General features: G+C 34.1%; 1 protein-coding gene across 1 annotated transcript; it reads right to left on the reverse strand.

Moving 5' to 3' along the window:
- Positions 1–738: 738 nt before the first annotated feature.
- On the reverse strand, positions 739–17,911 carry LOC149076021 (uncharacterized). The gene is made up of 6 exons (XM_089243543.1): positions 17,728–17,911; positions 15,245–15,367; positions 13,290–13,452; positions 6,859–6,952; positions 2,405–2,579; positions 739–1,631 (listed from the first exon to the last, which is right to left on the reverse strand). The coding sequence occupies exons 1-6, from the start codon at positions 17,798–17,800 to the stop codon at positions 778–780; spliced, it is 1,482 nt and encodes a 493-aa protein (XP_089099669.1). The 5' UTR covers positions 17,801–17,911; the 3' UTR covers positions 739–777.
- Between the last annotated feature and the right edge of the window lie 158 nt (positions 17,912–18,069).

Genomic DNA, 18,069 nt, shown 5'->3' on the forward strand with positions numbered 1-18,069 from the left:
GTGGAGTAATCTTTTTATCCAGTTTGATAACAAAAAAGAGATGGGACTTAAAATCTACCTGGTACCTTATCCTTTGGGGTAGTATAGGGAAAGGCTTGGCAAATCAGGAAAATATTTGAGCACCAGCAAAATTTCATAGGCATCGGGCATTCTTCCCCCCCCCCCAAAAAAAAATTGATCCAAAATAACATATTCTTCTACTTCTATGGGACTTAAACTCTTTTCTCTGTTAGCAGACAGGTTGACATAATTTCAGAAAATTTTGAGGTCCTGAGACTTCAATTCAGTTATCAAACAAAAAAACAATTAGGCGCCAATCTCAATTTTTCAGTCGCTGTGGTGACCTGACACCTGGGATTCGGCCAGTCTTTGTATAGGGATATAATAGGAGGAAAGTATGTACAAAATGTACAGTATATAAAAGGAAAGGTAAGAGTATTGCTCTTGCTTGGTTTATTATTCTCAGAGTTTTTTTTTGGGGGGGGGGGGGGGAACAGTACTATCACCTGCCCAAAGTCTTTTTCAAAGAAGACATGGCATTTCACTGAGGGTCTGGTTATTTCCACTGTACCAGTTATTTATATTTATAAAAGGCATAAAAACATTTTCTTCCGACTAGTTCTTATTGTATTTAATTAAATTAACTTAATGAATAGTTAATCATGTTGTGAAATAAGAGCACTGATTTGAAGGTTTTAGGGAAAGGATGTAACAGTTCAACACAATGATATACAGTAGTAATTTGATGACAAAACTTTATCTATGAAAACCATGCATTTAATTGCCATAACCCCTGATTTCTAGAAGATTGGTCGTACACAGTACACTGTGTTTTGATATCGATTCCATTACTGAGTTATAATGGGACATTTTCTCTGCCATCTTCAATGTCACACTCCAGCTATCTGTATTCCGACCTATCGCGCTTCCGCCAAAAACTGGGAGAGACATATAGGTCTGCACAGGAATGCTCTTCCTTTGTGAATTCTCTCTGGATGGTGAAGCAGCAGAATAAGAATTACTATTTTTAATAGTCTTTTCGATTCTCACCACAGTATTTTTTTCAGGAGATGGTAATTGATTATCAGCAGAGGAAAGCGGAACATTTTTGTCGAGATCAGCACTTTCTTCAATGTCTTCTACATTATCTGTTGGTCTGGGAGGAATGATTTCATAAGATACCTCATCATTGAAAGTTACAGATTTAGCACTTGAAAAAGAAGTAGAGAGCCTTAAGCAGCTTTTCAAAGATGCGTGTTTTGGAGAGATGCTATCAGAACACTCATCATCATCATCGTCTTTGAATTCCCTAGTATGTCGTCTTGTAATATCATCACTACTGGTTTCATCATCTTTCAAAGAAGAATTCGTATCATCACACCTTTTTTTAGCATTTTTTTCTGCTTCACGCTTTCTCTTTTCTTTTTTTTTCTGCTTCTTTCTTTTCCTTCTACAAGCCTTTGCATCAGGGCATGTGAAATTATTTGAGCATTTACCAGTTCTTGTACGAGGAGCATCACACACTGTTTCATCAGCGTCATATCCTACTTCATCAGCGTCATATCCTACTTCATCAGTACTACAGATACGGATAACTTCATTTTGGCTAGTTTCCGGTGGTTTGGTAACGTCTGAAAAATAAAAAAGATTATGATCAGAAATCGAGTCACCCATTATAACAGAAAATGTACACTATAGATGCCAAAATGTCCAATTTACCCAGAAATACAGAACAGTCTGAAACCAGATTGCTCCGATTTTTTGTATTTTTACAGAAAAACCTGTAAAAATCCTCAAATTATGATTAGCATAAATGAAAAATCCATGGAGTAAAAACTAATTCCTCAGTTTTTGCAAGGCTGACTCTTCCTTGAGGAAAATGCTGGAAATTGCCGATTGTCACCACATACGATGTCAAAAGTAAGTAAAGTTGCCAATTTTTACTGAAAATTTGCTAAACATGGGAAATAAAGTGCCAGTGTAAGTTACAGCGGGATGGAATATTCAATGAAAAAAAACCATTCGACATGACAAATATATGGGAAACATTTATTTTCTATTTTTATAATTATCTTAATATGATTTATAAGTTGACAAAATAATTTTAATTCTTGATTTCAATTAAGAATGAAAATTTAAGTAGACCTCATCAAAAAACACAACAGAAATTAGAATTTAAAAAAAGTTGAGAGTCGGGATGGTTAAAATTACTGTAATAGGCCTGTCCCAGATAACAGGTCATATGGTCACCTCACATAATTGCCAAGAAAATTTCCAATTTTTTCCTCTATATCAGTGTTTCCCAAAGTGGGTAATATCACCCCCTGGTGGGCTTGTATAATATATAATTATTTAATTAAACATAGGATAGCCATTTCTTTATTAATAATAGAGTTATACCCACCATTTGATTCATCTTTACTCTTTTTTCTACGCTTGGTTAAAGTTGAAAAATAATCAACCATATTCGTTGAACTGGTAAATGTAGTGTCACTAGGATACAATGAAGAGCCATCATTCAGAGAATACTGAGAAGCATTTCCATAACCAGCTGCCGGTACTCGAAAATCATTGGATGTCTAAAACACAAACGATAATTTTCTTATCAGCAATTATTTGGTATAAAACCACCACAATAGTTAAAATTAATTGTTTTCCTCCCAGGAAAGTGGGAAATATAGGGAAAAAATGAAATTGTGAGACCAAGCTGAAAATAAGAAGCAATAATCAATTTAATCTGAATGAACGTATGAAGCTTATGATCCAATTATAAGACGCTGGGCTGGCTCAAATTACTTCAGTCTCTGGCAGAACACCACTCATTTCACTGACTACAAGCAAGCAGTCATTATAAAACAAAAACACAGGATGTTTGTACTGAAAGCATAGTATAATTAGTCAAAACATCAAAGTGCTTCTGAAAGCATGCATATTTAAGTGTAATGTTTCTTAGTTCTGATCAAAAACATGTTCCAAGCAATACTTTTTGTTCATGAGCTTTGTATAATTTTCCGAGATCAACAAACCATACAAAATAATTCTTTATAAAAAATATTCCAATGATTTTGTATCTATATTTGTGTTCAATGATTATAAATATGAGTATTCAAAACTTGGCACCTATAGAAATTCTCTTAGGATTCTCCATGATGCTCAAATCATATTTAAAATTTTGAAAATTGAACTCTTTTACTCAATTATTTCCAAACAGATCATAATCGGATTTTTGGTTACTTTGTCTATCTTTCTTTTTTTTTCTATCCCACTTTTTTAACATTACTCAACTGTTAACGAGTAATACTATTCAAAGCTATTGGGGGAGGGATTCAAGATATTAAAAATATAGAAATTTCTATCAAAAGAAAACATGAATAACACTGAAATAGTATGCCAGTCAAATGAACAATTGGCTACTCAGAGTGGTAGAAGGTCAAGTAAAACTGGGTTAAATCATGGTTTCTTAATAATGATCAGAAACAAAACTATGATGGCAATAAGGGTAAGAGCTTGTATAGCTCACGCTAACAAAGTAATAAAATGAAATGTGGAATAGATATGTGAATGCTATTCAATCCATGCAAAATTGTCTTTTAAACATACATGAAAATATTTTCTATTCCTAGCACCACAACCACGTTTTTACAGTGCATTCTGTATTTCTTTTTTTTAAACAAACATTTTAAGTATAAATTTTTAGGCCCTGTTAAATTTTGATAAGTGCATTGGAAACACACAAAAAAACAAAATATTCTTTTTTTTTTGTTATCAATATCCTAAATTACTTGTTTGTTTTTTACTTCTGATTGTACGCTTGGTGCTACAATATTACTCCTTCCACAAGCGCAGACTGTCACATACAGAAAAGAATTCACACCATACACAAGAGAAGCTCAGATCTTATCACCTGAAAATGTAGCACATCGTTTTCCACCTACAGAAAGCATGGGGAGAAATGGAAATTCTTTTGTGAGACCTTTGCATCGCAATAGTTCACAAATAAAGAGGATTAAAAATGTAAAGTAAAAATTACTTGTTTCCCCGCAGAGTCTGCTGTCCTACTTACTTTGTCTTTTCATAGGAAAAAGGGTCATCTGCAGACACTTGTTGCATACAAAATTATGACTACACTTCACACATTTGGTGAAATTTGTAAGAAAACAGTCATTTTATAACTGATGACTTGAATTCATGGAAAATAAATAGGTGTAAAGTACATAAGCATCTGGCCAATATCACTTAGTTACTGAAAGTAGATACATTCGTTTCGACAGCCAAAAATGGCATATTTGATACCACAAACACTACTAGGCACGACTATTTTTCACTCAATTTTATTAAAAAATGCTTACAGTACAGCTGAGCAAATGAATGGGGGAAACAAATGACAAGTGATCTATCCATCAAGCTACAAATTCTTCATAATTTGAAAGTTGTACATATAGTGAATGCCAAAAAAATTATGTAAACCAGTGTTTCCCAAAGTAAGCGATGGAATGATCCAGTGAGGGAGCAGATAATCTATGGGTTGGCTTGAATTGGTGGGAGAGGGAACCTTGAATCCTGCAAACTACATGGCTGCAGAAGGCGCCAACTGACTGGAGAGGGGAGAGATTTTTTTATCACCAAAATATTATTCATTTACACTTGAAAATGTCCAGAACCAGCTCTGGCGGAGTGGGTGCAATGAAGGGAAAAAATTCTGAAGATGGGGACAATAGATCAAATATGTTGGGAGTTTCTGATGTAAATCAAAGAAAAATAAATCAGGTGAAAATAAATAACTGAGTGAAACACAGAAACAATAGAAAATAGTGTTATCCGAAAATATATTCTTAAAGAATAATTTCACTCCTGTCCAAAATCTTAAGAGGTAAAAAAAGTTTTTTTATTAGTGAGAGAGAAATAACTCCAAATAAATAATGAGGGAATATTTTCACTCCTCCAAACAAACTTTGGAAGAGTAAAACTCAATTCTTTTATGTGCATTGGCAAACAACCCCTACCCCACCAAAAAAAACCATGAAAATCTAACAAAAAGTTTTACAAAGCAACAGAGATGGTTCTTAAAATACAGAAAAAGTAAACATTTGAAAGCCTGGAATATTGATACTGAAGTTCACAAAACTGACAAACTCCCCCGACAGAAGATATCAAAGGAGCATCCTTTCACATATGTAAAGAATCAATGCAAATGATGAAAATATTTAAAAATACATTATCTGCAATGGAAGCAAATATGTAAAAAAATACTACTTGAATGCGGAAATCAAAGAATTTCCAAATGAAAAAATATCCTGTATTGCATTTGAAATTTGCCAAGAAAAGAAAGATCAAGAAACCAAAAAAAATATCACTTTTTGGATAGAATTTTCTGAAAAAAATTGTCAGATGATTATGTGCACAAAATTCATGTACCTAATATTTTATTGTATATATAGCAGTACATTATACACTAAACTAATATCAATATTTTACCAAAAAGAAAATATTTTAAAATATGAATATCACTGCAAATGAAGAAGTCATGTATGTGAATGATTTAATTTTTAAATTATAGGTTGTGGGAATTAATGCTGTTTATGAATCTTCAAGTCAAATTTACTGCATATTCAGCTAGAAACCGTTTAGCTAAAAAAATTACATTTCTCTAAAAATACTGAAAACTGTTAATAAAGAAAGTGACAGGAATTAAATGAAAAACTTAACACGGAAAAATAAGACACCTCGACACAGTAATTAAAAATTACTAGCTCATAGTGGGAATATATAAATCTAAAAAAAAAAATCCAACTAAGCATAATTTTTTTTTACATTACTTATGTGACAAATCTTGTTGCATTTCTACAGTTTTTCTGAAAGAAGAAAATGCTGTGTATTAATGTTTGCAAAAGCAACATTAAACTACAAACGTGAACATATTTCACTTCAATAATTGACTAAACTACAGCCTATAAATCATATAGAATTTTGTAATTAAGTCAGTTTTTTTTGTATAATTAACACAACTTTTTTTTTTCAGCTGTTATGCATTTAAATCTTTGAGATACAGGATGAGGTAGATCCCTTCCAACAAAGAGGTGTGTGGATGACAAATTATTAATGCATGTATACAAACATAAATTGATATCATCGCTGCCCCCCCCCCCACCACCTGAGCAAACACCTTCAAGTGTATTTAAAGTTGAATGACCTCATAGCAGAAATCAATGAAATAAAAGTGAAAATGACATTACAAAATATTGAGAATTGGCACATCAAAAAAGGATTAAATAAGACAAAAATAAAATAAATAAGAGAATAAATAAAAAAAAATCAAGAACCAATGTTTCTGAATTCCAAAAAGCAAAAACATTGAAAAAAAAAGAAACAATGCCTGAATCATGTCTTTAAACACAAATACTATTCTTTTAATTATAATTAAATAAATACATGGAGCCCAAAGTTTCCTGGAAGTGAATATTAAAAAAAAAAAAAATTAACATAAATGTATCTCTTATTCTCTAAAACAATGTAAGTAAAATACAGATGCAAAAAAAACCTAATTAGCAAATTGAGATCTAGCCACTTTGTGAAAAATAGCAGAAAATTCTGGAGTTTTCGTAATAAAAATTTGTATTTCAGATCTTTGAGTCTCAAAGCTACTATTTTTATCACTGGTATATGATCGTCAATCGTTTATTCAAGCTTTTTAAAACAAGAGAAAAATTACAATGTAAATGTGAACAAAGTACTTTACCTCTGCATTACCTGTCAATCATAACAGCCTGTCCTAATCATAAACAGCCTCAGATATAACAGCATCAACAATATTACAAAAAAATAACATGAAATACACAGTAGTCTTTGTACAATACTTACTTCTTCATCCCTTTTTATCTTTTTCCCCAAGACACTCTGTTTATCTTCAAAACTATATTGGCTGATATCTTTGCCTCGAATAAACTTCTGGTAGCTGAAATAAAATTGATTTTATTTCATGAATAAAATTGATTTTATTTCATGTAGAAGATATGCATTATGTTTGTTAATAATACAATACATTAAAAACAACCTGTGCAAAACACATATGCATGAAAAAAATTTTCCCACATCTCTGATCACAAATACAAATTTATGAGATTTCTTAGTCTGGAAATCATGTTATCTTCTTCCTATAAATCACACCTAGACATGTGCTAATTTAAAGGTGATTTCTAACTCTTTGAAACATTGAATATCAAATATGTTCTGCAGTTACACATAGTTGAAAGCTGGTGCACCAACCACAAGACTACCAGGCATACAATCACTGATCTAACACACTGAAATTTGATGTTCATCACAATACACATATTTCTTTTTTTTCCCCATATTATCAATCAAAAATGGGATTTTTTCCCCCCTTAATGACACAAATTTAGGCTTAATTCAGTTAATTTAACGTCATTTCTGTGTTTTCAACTTTTTAACTTAAATAACTTTAAAAAAAATACTTGATATTTCATAAAAACTTTCCTCCCTTTGTTAAAATTAAAACATGCTAATGTGTTTCCTAATATACGTTTTCATATACTAAAAGGCCTATTTTACATTATTATGACCATATACAGAGTGGAACTTGGTTAATTCTAATGTTTGGATAATTTGAATTTTAAAAATTCCTTTGAATATATTCTCCTTCCTATTCAATATTGAAATTACCTGTTTAATTTGAACTTCTTTCCTACAGTTTAAAAAAATTTAAAGTTTAATTCAGATGTCACCTGCGAAATGTCTTTCCACAGAATTCCTGGCAAATTCTTTTAACTTTCAGTCATCTTTTTCTTCATTCCCTTTTGTTTATTCTTTGTTATTAGCAGCATTTTTCACCATGTACAAAACGAGATTCATATGCTTGTTCAACTTTATTTAAGAAAAATTTTGATTGACTGACGAATGCAGTTAAAAAGCAGAAAAGGTTCCTTATTCCAATGCATTTACAAGCTACGGGCATTGTTAGGAAAAACAAGGCTATTGAAGTACAAAAACCACATCTTTCATTCTCAAAAATTTAGTCTAAATCAACCTGAAGATTTTGTACAAGGCATCCAGAAGAAAACAAATGGAAATTACAAATTTACAAATGAAAGTTTTTTTGTTTTTTTTTATGATCTCTTGTTTATGTTTCATACAAATACTACGTAGTTGCAACCATGACAATAGCAATGACAACTATGACAATAATAAGGGATAGCATTCAATACATTTTTTTATTAAGTTTTTGTGAAAGTCTAGTTATCTTATATGAATGAATTGGATAATTGAAACTTTTTTGCTGTCCCCTTGAGCTTTGAATAAACCAAGTTCTATTGTATATATATATTTTAAAAAGTGTTCTCCTGCGGTAATTTAATGCCAGAAGAGTAAATTATATTTGGTTATATTATTTTCAAATAAACAATGCCTAAATTTTTAAACAAATAATTCACTATTTTTTTCCAAGTTTGATGAATCTCAAGAATTTTCTGTTTTTTCCTACTTTTTTCTACAAATGCTTATTTGTTTATATTTGAATAGTATGTCCGAACTGAGAAACATGTCACAAACTTGCTGAATTCAAGATCCCCAGAAACATTTACCTCTATGTGTATTACATTATATACATAAACTAAGGACATGAAAATTTGAACACAAAAAAGGTATATTTTCTTTTCTTATTTATATGTCAACACAATCTCACTTTATACACAATCGTTTCCCGGATCTTCAGAATACCCAGAAACTTTGGCTTCAGAACTGAGGATATTAGCTCACCATATTGATGCTATGACTGTATGATGCTGGCTGCCAGTGCAGAAAAAAAATATTCAATACAAACCTCAGTCTTCATACACAAGGATTGAAACAAACATAAAATATGGGATCAGATTACTATCACAAGCGGAATAAATTCAGGGCAAATAAAACCTGTCTTACTTGAAGAAACAAGCTGCAATTGAACTATTTCCTGCGTTCATTAGATGTTGTCAAAGAGAAGAAATTTATATTTTAAAACAACTAACACATAATTGAACATACACTGGGGAGGATCAAGGATATCATTATACCTCAGTACTCTACAGTTTCAAGAATTGCCAAACTGTGTAGACCTGTTAGTCACATTCAAACAAAAATAAAATGTCTCAGGCCAAGTCTAGAAATCACCTCATTTAAGGTATCCGACTACCTTTCTTGTCACTTTTCTTTAAAATGGTTCTGGAGTGAACTTTAAATACATTTTTTGATGAAAAGTGTCTTGAAATGATGAAAACAGTGACACAATTTGGTCTATCTATTACATTTTCTATGAAAAAGTCGTTTTTATGTCAAATTTTAGGCAAAATTCATGTGATATTCGAAACACGATTGCAAAAAATTTTATTAATGAAATGCTTTGTGATTTTCACAGTGCATTTAGCTAATAATGCTGCAGGTTATGAACCAAAATTTAAAAGATTGCATGATATGTTCATAAGTTACACTAAAATATGTTTAAGTACGTGTGAATTTTTTGAAATTTCATCCTACATTTTGTCTATAAAACACTGTAATTCAAAAAATATATGTGACAGACCTTAGATTTTGGTTTATAACCTTAACAATATATAGCAAAATATTACATTAAAATTTCGTAAGGATACAATGCACCAATGTTTACAAATCATGTCACAAAATCAAGTGTCAAAAATAGCATTCTTCGTAAAACACGTTCAAATTCTTTATTTGCGTATTACTTGTATGTAAAAATGCAACACTAAAGTGAACATAACTTTGATTGTAAGCATCATATAAACAAAACAAGGCCTGTTTTGGAATCACAACAAATAGGGCTTTTATAAAAAAATAAAAATTCATACTTTCTTCCAAAATGACGTTTTCAACGTAGTCGGATACCTTAAAAGAACAGGAACTAAGTTTGTAGGTTTTGTTAGCAAAGAAAGATTCAAATCACCCCTCGCATCTTCAAAGACGACTTACTGAAGAAGTTCAGCACTAAACATTTCTTTCTCAACACTCACTATTAGTTCTCAAACAAATTACTGATGAGTACTGAGGTACCACTATAAATATGAAGCAATGCTTACTAGACAAACACAATGGTGTACATTCATTATTCTTAAAAAATTGAAATTAAAATCTCCACTAACATATTAATTTATTAAAAGCATTAGAATCATAAAAGATATGTTTACATTGACTATTTGGAACTGAACAGATGGTTTTGATTGTTGCATGGTTAAGGTTGAATGTAGTCTATGCATGGTGATTTCAGTACCAAGACCTCATCACATGTACATTAGTCATGTAACTAAAATTTTGAAGGAACACCATTTTTTCATTAAAATGAGATTTTTTTTAAAGTTTATGGCAACATACACTTGCATTAGTAATTCTTCATCCTATCCTCTTCAGTCTCCTACAGAGTGGTCAACCAGTCCACAATTTTTACTTCATTAATATTTACATTACTATTCACTTCACACTCATACTTTACGAATACTACAACGAAACCTATCTTCAACAAAATCACAACATACTGTTTTGTCTGTTCAATGATTAATGCTTTGATTTTCACCTTTATAAATGAGAATTTATACTCTAATACTTATACTTTAAATATGAGAACACAGTAGACTCTCGACTATCTGGCTCATAGCTATCTGATCTAATTAAAAGTTAATACATATTAATGCATCAATTCCCCATGATTCCAAGGTGCTCAAAAAACCAGTTTTGAGATGTGGCTATGCAAAATTGCGCATTAAACCCATCTGCGCTGTGCTAGCTACACCTCAAAACCAGACCCGTTTTTACGCATGCTAAAGCATAAGTGTAGGGACATTGTGTCGGGAAGAGGGCTAATAGAAAGAAGCCCAGAGTCATCTACATCAATGCTTCTAAACCGCCAGGCCCTAACACTAGTCACAACGTGCCATGAGTGATCACAATTTAATTTTTCTCATTAGTCGTGTGTATGACTGGGTCATTCACTTACAAAAAAAGACATTTACTGAGCTGCAGACTTTCGAAGGTTGAGAACCACTGATCTACATCAAGAACTTTAATAAAGCTAAAAACTGAGTTTTGGCTCTTTCATCTTATGCCTGCCTTTTGGCATTTGAGTTGTCAATGAAGAGTCAAATAAGTTTAATTTTTGTAATAATTGGACTTAGTTTTATGTTAATGTTTTGTTTATTTTAAAAGCATATGGTATGTGTTCATGCTGTTCGGTGTACACAATTTTATATTTCCGTGAATCAAGATAAACATAAAAGAATTTATCCTAAAATCTAAAAAATGTGTCTAATATTTTTATTCTTGGACCATTAATTCTGTAATATATTTTTAAACGTACAGTTCAGTACATAACAAACATTTATTAAGTACTCACCTGTACTTCGACATCAGAAAATAGGAATAGGTTTTGGTATAAAAAGGGTATTTTCTTACGGTTTTGGGGAAGGTAGGAAGTCAGCATTTATAGAACTCTGGCCTATCCAACTTTTCTGTTATCTGGTCCGCCCTTCTGCCATATTAGGCCAGATAGTCAAGATAGTCTACTGTATTATTTAAATCTCTTCATGTTCCATTTTGTACAGATTTTACTGTATTTACTTTTAAGCCATTTTAATATCCCCAAAAGAGATAGAGAAGAGAAAAATTGCATCATATTACAAACACTTGCATATAGCAAAAACATAGCATGACCAGATTTCCATTGCCTCAGGGACCATTCAAGAATTACGTCAGCACAATTTTAATATTTTTGACCCCCCCTCTCTCCTTGTCAGCAGAACTCTGAACACCCCCCCCCCCTTCAGCAAAACTTTGTCAGCTCCTGGCCTTGTCTCCCCCACCTCCTAACACATATCACGATCATCAGAGACATAAGTGAGAGAAGCATGCACGCCCCTATGGCCCGTTGATGGTCGAAAATTTATTTTTGATGTAAAAAATAAATATTGGAAGAAAATACCTTTATTTGTTATTATAATCAATTTCTGTTCATTTAAATGCTGTTTAAAGGCTAAGAACTGAAAATTTCTCCAATAATTTCTCCGCCGCTGTGGTGGTCGAGTGGTTATAATGCCGGACTCGTGATGCGAGGATCCGGGTTCGAACCCCACAGTGGTGGTCGGCTGAAGTTGGTTTTCTGTGGTTCCCAACTTCAAGGCGCAAATGCGAGCCGATCTCCCCGTTAAAAAGTCTCGCCACAGAGAGCAACAGTCCTACAACAGTAAAAATCATTCAACCATAACACTTCACTCATAGTTGTAAAACTGGGGGCAGATGACAGCACTACACATAACAAGCATTACACAGAAACAAAAATTTACGTCAGGTTGCACTACACGTACACGCACATTCCCGCATGTACCAATTCGTTGGGGGGTTCCGCGGGGGGGGGGGGGGGGGTGCATGTGTGGTGTAGCAGTAGTAGGTAGGGGCTCGGGGATCCATGATGTTCTTAAGTCAGCCACCTCGTTGGGCAATTTGCCTGTTGTGGCGTAGTATTTGTATTTGTATTTGTATAAATTCATTGCTGCCCCCCCCCCGCATATGCCTCTGATTTGGATTGCCCTTCTAGAAATATATAGGGCAGCAGGGTCGAAAGTAGGCAATTCCCTGCCCACAATCCCCATTCACACCCTCAGTGAACCACCACCACCCCCTGCGAAGGGCATGTATCAGCTTATGTACTGAAGTCCAACAAATCACTCAAGGACAACACATGTGTGTCGCAATTAGTGGACACTGTTTAGCCAACTCTCAACACCCATAAGTGAGACTGAACATGGGGAGGGAGGGGGATGGTGAGGTCTGTGTGAGGTGCCTTCTAGAGAAGGAGATCTTTTGAGGACTTATCAATAGGGAGAAATGTTAATTCAGGTGCCCACAAATTAGGGAAAGGTTTTTCTTGTTTTTTTTGCATTCCTAGTAAAGATGTCATGAAGAATATTACATATTTGTATAAAGGGTGGTTGAGGACGTAAGCAACAGTCAAAGTCTCTCTCCCACCCCTGCTCCCGTCATCCAAATTCATCCAATCGGACCCTACCCCCATCAACATTGGCTCCTTTTGCAAGATATCAAAGCGCTTCTCTAAGAATAGGCATGAATCTGGGTTCTATTATTTACAGGAAAAAAGAATTCACACAAAATAAATATTTTAGAGAGAGAGAGAACATGCTAATACTATACATACTTCAATATATCTAGGCATTATGTCCAAAAGCGGGTACCAGTTTATAACGCAACTTAACAGAAGAAAGCTCAATGCATTTACTTACTGGACTCGTTTTCTACTTGATTTGGATTTACTTTCTAAGCTCACTTGTTCCTTTGATGCATTTGTGGGAACACCATGGCTGTTTTTCAAATTTTTCAGCAGAGAGTCAAAATCACCTTGATAAGGAACAAACTCTTCGTTCTGGGCACCACACCAACCAACACCTTAAAAATATAAATTCTATTATGAAAACATGATATGGGGTAGAAAAAAATAGTTATAACTCATTTACTGGTTTGTCTAGGAAAAACTTTATTTCACGTAAATTTTTTTTAACAATCGAAATATTTCAAACAGAAGAAAAATTATGATAGTGTAATTTCATTATAGTTAACACGGGAATGCCTAGAGAAAATTTTCAGAAAACATTTTTGAAGCTTTGCAGGACTAAGAAACATCTAAAATTTTCAAGAGAAGGGCACGTAGAGAAACTACTGAAATTGATGAAAAGTCATGAATTTGCTAGGCCTCAAAGAAAAAATAACGCCAGTATCAAATTTTTGAAATTCAAGTTGTGCCATAAATGTCACATTGGGTATTAAAAGCCACTAATTATTCAGAGATTGCTGCTTAACCTTCTCAGCTGCATTTGTGATATATCTCGCCAAACATGCTTTCTATTCTGACCATTATGAGATATCTTTCTGTCTCAAAACCCTCTAATTTCGGCAATGACACAGGCCCAGATACTTTGTAACTTTATTTCTTCTAAGGACATGTACTCCACTCTCCTCAACCTGCCTGATCAACTACCACTAAGTCCAGACATGGTCCACGCTCTGTCCCAAGAGGGATGTAAGCATTTTACTTCGAGGGGTTGGACCACGCTGGGGAGAGATCAACTACCCCTGGACGAAGTCAGCTATTGCCCACATTTTGACGAGAGAGTTTGAAGCATAAACCCCCCCCCCCACCCCGTCCTTCCCTTTGGGTTGCATAGAAATATGCACACAGCACAAATAATAGAAAAAGATAGAGTATTTTTCTTTCTTGATTGTCTTGAAAAAAGATGTGGTGACCGGGACCTAAGTTATTGCAGCCTCAAGTACCAAAGGATGTTTAGAGGTGTCGCGAGTCCGATACCTGGTTCGTCCTTGTCAGAAAACTTCCCTGACACAGGGGTACAACAGAAATGGCGATATGACAGCAGAAAAAATTGCTACCAAAGGGAGTCCACCATCGAGGGATTAACGCACCAACCTCTCGACGAGTATAAAAAACAATCCTGCCATTCGGAATCGGCAATAAATTTGATTAGGACCTACAATTTATTGTAGGTCCTAATACTATATTTTATTTACTCCTACTATATTTTATTTATTTGGACCTACAATAAATTGTAGGTCCTAATCAAATTTATTGCCGATTCCGAATGGCAGGATTGTTTTTTATACTCGTCGAGAGGTTGGTGCGTTAATCCCTCGATGGTGGACTCCCTTTGGTAGCAATTTTTTCTGCTGTCATATCGCCATTTCTGTTGTACCCCTGTGTCAGGGAAGTTTTCAGGAAGTTGTTTAAAGGCTAACTACGAGGGCCTACACGAGGGCTAATTAGACTAGGACCTACAATAAATTGTAGGTCCTAGTCTAATTAGCCCTCGTGTGCAGAAAATGACTGTGGTGTGACAAAAATGATCAAATAAAAGCAACCTTCAAACCTCCCAATCTGAAACCACACCTCCCCCCCCCCCCGATGCTAACGTAATACTTGAATGACCCTAAGGATATAGAATTTGAGTGTAACAAAGTTTTTTCTGACTCTTTCAAAAGCGGGTCTGTATTTAGTTCTCAATAATGCTACCCAAGTTTACATTTTTTAAAATATCTGTAAAGAATTCTTAATAAGTGAAAATTTTCCAGGAAATAAACATATGGTTCAGAGAAAGTTCATTTTGATTAATACTGGAAGCTTGCAATCACGAATAACAATTTTAACACAATGTCAAAATGAATTCACCTGTATTTCCATGCTTGAAAGCGGCTTTAATAGGATCAGTTATCCCATTTCCGAGCCTTCCCAGTCCTTCTCCTTGCTGCCAGCCCATCTTCTCTAGCATTTTCTGTCCCAACTTATTCGTATCTGAAAAATAAGAAATAGCTTGCATGTAAATAAAATTTAAATGCACGGTAATCAAGGATACATTTCGTACTTCTACGAGAAAAGGAAAAAATTATATAGGTTTTGCGAGAAGACAATTAATGGTTAGACAAGTAATTTGGTACAAATACATGAAAGATTCAGGTAGACATACAGAAAACCTTGATCGTTCAACTCCAGGATCATTATATACATCACAGGACACTTTGACCTAACAGTCTGAGCATGTATCTAGTGTTATATGTGGATTTTTAGTGCTGCTATCTGTATTTTAAATTGTGAGTGAAGTATAATGATTGAATATTTGTACCATTGTAGGCCCGTTGCTCTGTGGCAACATTTTTTAACAGGGAGATCGGCCCACATTTTCGCCTCAAAGTTCAGAACCACAGAGAGCCAACTTCAGTCAACCAAAATAGTGGCAACAGTGTAGTCGAACTCAGGTCCTCACAATGCAAGTCTGTCATTATGACCACTTCACCAACCACAGTGGGGGAATCTAGTTGTGGGTCAAATTTTATTCACAGGGGCTTCCTAGATCAGTCGTAGAGATCCACTTACAGTCCAATTATGTTGATAAATGTTATTATTTCATCACTGGTTTCACTGATTTCGAAAAACAGTCTCATGGGTCACAAAAGATGATATTTTGTTCTGGGTCATGTAAAGATTAAGAACCCTTGCCTTAAAATGGGTATGTTAATTAACTGTCTAACAGGGCTGAAATTTACTTGATTTGAAATATACTCACATTTCACTAACAAATCTGCAAAATTTTAATGCCCAGATCAATATTTTATGTTAGCATGAAGCTGAAAAAATACATGACTTGGGCAGGACTTGTTTAGCCTTGCTGAGTAGGGGGCCTGGGTCTTCAAGTACTGGCTGCAATATACAGTAGTCTTGATAATCTGAGAAAACGGGACCGAGGCCTCCTCTGATTACTGAAAACTTTGATTATCAATTAAAAAAAATAATAGAAATCTGCTTTTTAAAGGGGTGCCCTCCTTATGTATTCATATTTATTTCAAATATACAGATAGAGTGCAATGAATGAAGAGTGAATGGTAATGAAATTAATGAAGTGCACTGAACATTCGTAGTGTTGTAGGACTGTTGCTTTCAGTTGTGAGACTTTTTAACTAGGAGACTGTCTTGCATTTATACCTCAAAGTTAGGAAACACAGAGAACCAACTTCTGCCGGCTATCACTAAGGCGAAGGCGGGAATCAAATCTGGATCCTTGTGATGATAGTCTGTCACTATGACACCAGCTGCACACTGCACCAACTACTAGTGACGTATCCCCACAAGCAGCTCCAACATGCACTTTGAGTACTGGCTTTGTTCATTAATATTAGATCCGTCAAGGCGGATGACCTACCTATTCATAAGAGATGACAGAGGCCCCAATATGAATGGTATTTTTTTACATTATGAAGTTATTATAGAAGGGCCTGCGCAAAATTCTGGAGGGGACATTCATTGAAGATCCAACTGAAATTACTACCATTCATTAGAAGAATCAAGCAAAATAAATATGCTGCATGCTTTGAGAAGGAATTTCGAAAAATTCCAGCACCTTGGATTATCCGGAACTTCAAACTTTCGAAACTTTATTATACACCCAGGGTTGACGATTCCCAAGCGTCTAATCATCATGACGACTTAAAGATTGTTCCAACCTGCTTTTCTCTGGTAAAAAAATTTTTGGCTCCTAAAAAATTGTACTGGCACCTAGAGTGTTTTGCGATTCGTCAAGCCCTGCTATTATAGGCCTACAAATTATACAGTAATTTAACATTTCAATGTATACCTTAATCGTAAATATATAAATAAAAATACAATATAACAAGTCTAATCTTTATAGAAGCTGTTGTTTGAACCGGTATTCACCGACACAATTTAAACTACAATCGTAAGTGAAAGGAGTGAGATCGAAACGGATTGGTTAAATTCAGGATTTTAACCAATCCGTGTCGATCTCTTTTCCTTCAACCTACTGTGTCCGTGAAGGTTACCGACTAAGGTAGAATACGGCTGTAGGTTCCTTGAGGTCACAAAATGCTTTCATTTATGTTTTTTTATGTTTGTATCTACGTTGCATGTTTGTATTTGTATACATGCCTCTTTTTGTGATTAGTTATATAATAAATTATATTAATTATATAATAAAAGAAAAAAATTCATAGTCTGATCTGAAATACATGACGGATCAACCCCTTTGATTCGCTCCAACACGAGTTAATTATTTAGGCATGTATTAGAAATAGGATAATTGGATGTCTTTACAACAAAAAAACGCCCTCTACAGCTTAAAAACAAAATACTTCGTCACTGACCTTGCGACCACGCACGTGAATAGGGAGTCAAACTCCATTGCACTTTTCTCTTGGGCTCGGCAAGCATCGACATCGGATTTATGACTTATTTTGAAATTAAAAAAATTGATTAAAATATAAACGACCTACACACGTCAAGCGTGGTTACGAGGAAAAAAAGATGGAGGAGAAATGTTTATGAGGATGCATGTGGTAGAGTTTTACTCTTCGTATATCTTCACTCTCCTATCTGTTCAGTATGGTGGAATTAAAATTTAAATAAATAATATTTGAATAGTAAATATAATATCAGAATTTTTCTATTATTCATTGTTTATGAGGTGAATGAATTTTAATTATTTA

Source organism: Pholcus phalangioides, unplaced genomic scaffold (assembly GCF_987345545.1).
Source record: "Pholcus phalangioides strain wild (caught in Gottingen) unplaced genomic scaffold, Ppha-v1.0 ptg000015l_1, whole genome shotgun sequence".
In the NCBI taxonomy this organism is placed as follows: domain Eukaryota; kingdom Metazoa; phylum Arthropoda; class Arachnida; order Araneae; family Pholcidae; genus Pholcus; species Pholcus phalangioides.

Bases quoted from the DNA above. Each gene is read 5' to 3' on its own strand.
- LOC149076021 (XM_089243543.1), bottom strand. From the start codon at position 17,800: ATGTCGATGCTTGCCGAGCCCAAGAGAAAAGTGCAATGGAGTTTGACT. The intron at 15,368-17,727 runs GTCAGTGACGAA...CTTATTTTTCAG, and splicing joins TTCACGTGCGTGGTCGCAAG to ATACGAATAAGTTGGGACAG. The intron at 6,953-13,289 runs GTAAGTAAATGC...ATTTTATTTCAG, and splicing joins TCAAGTAGAAAACGAGTCCA to CTACCAGAAGTTTATTCGAG.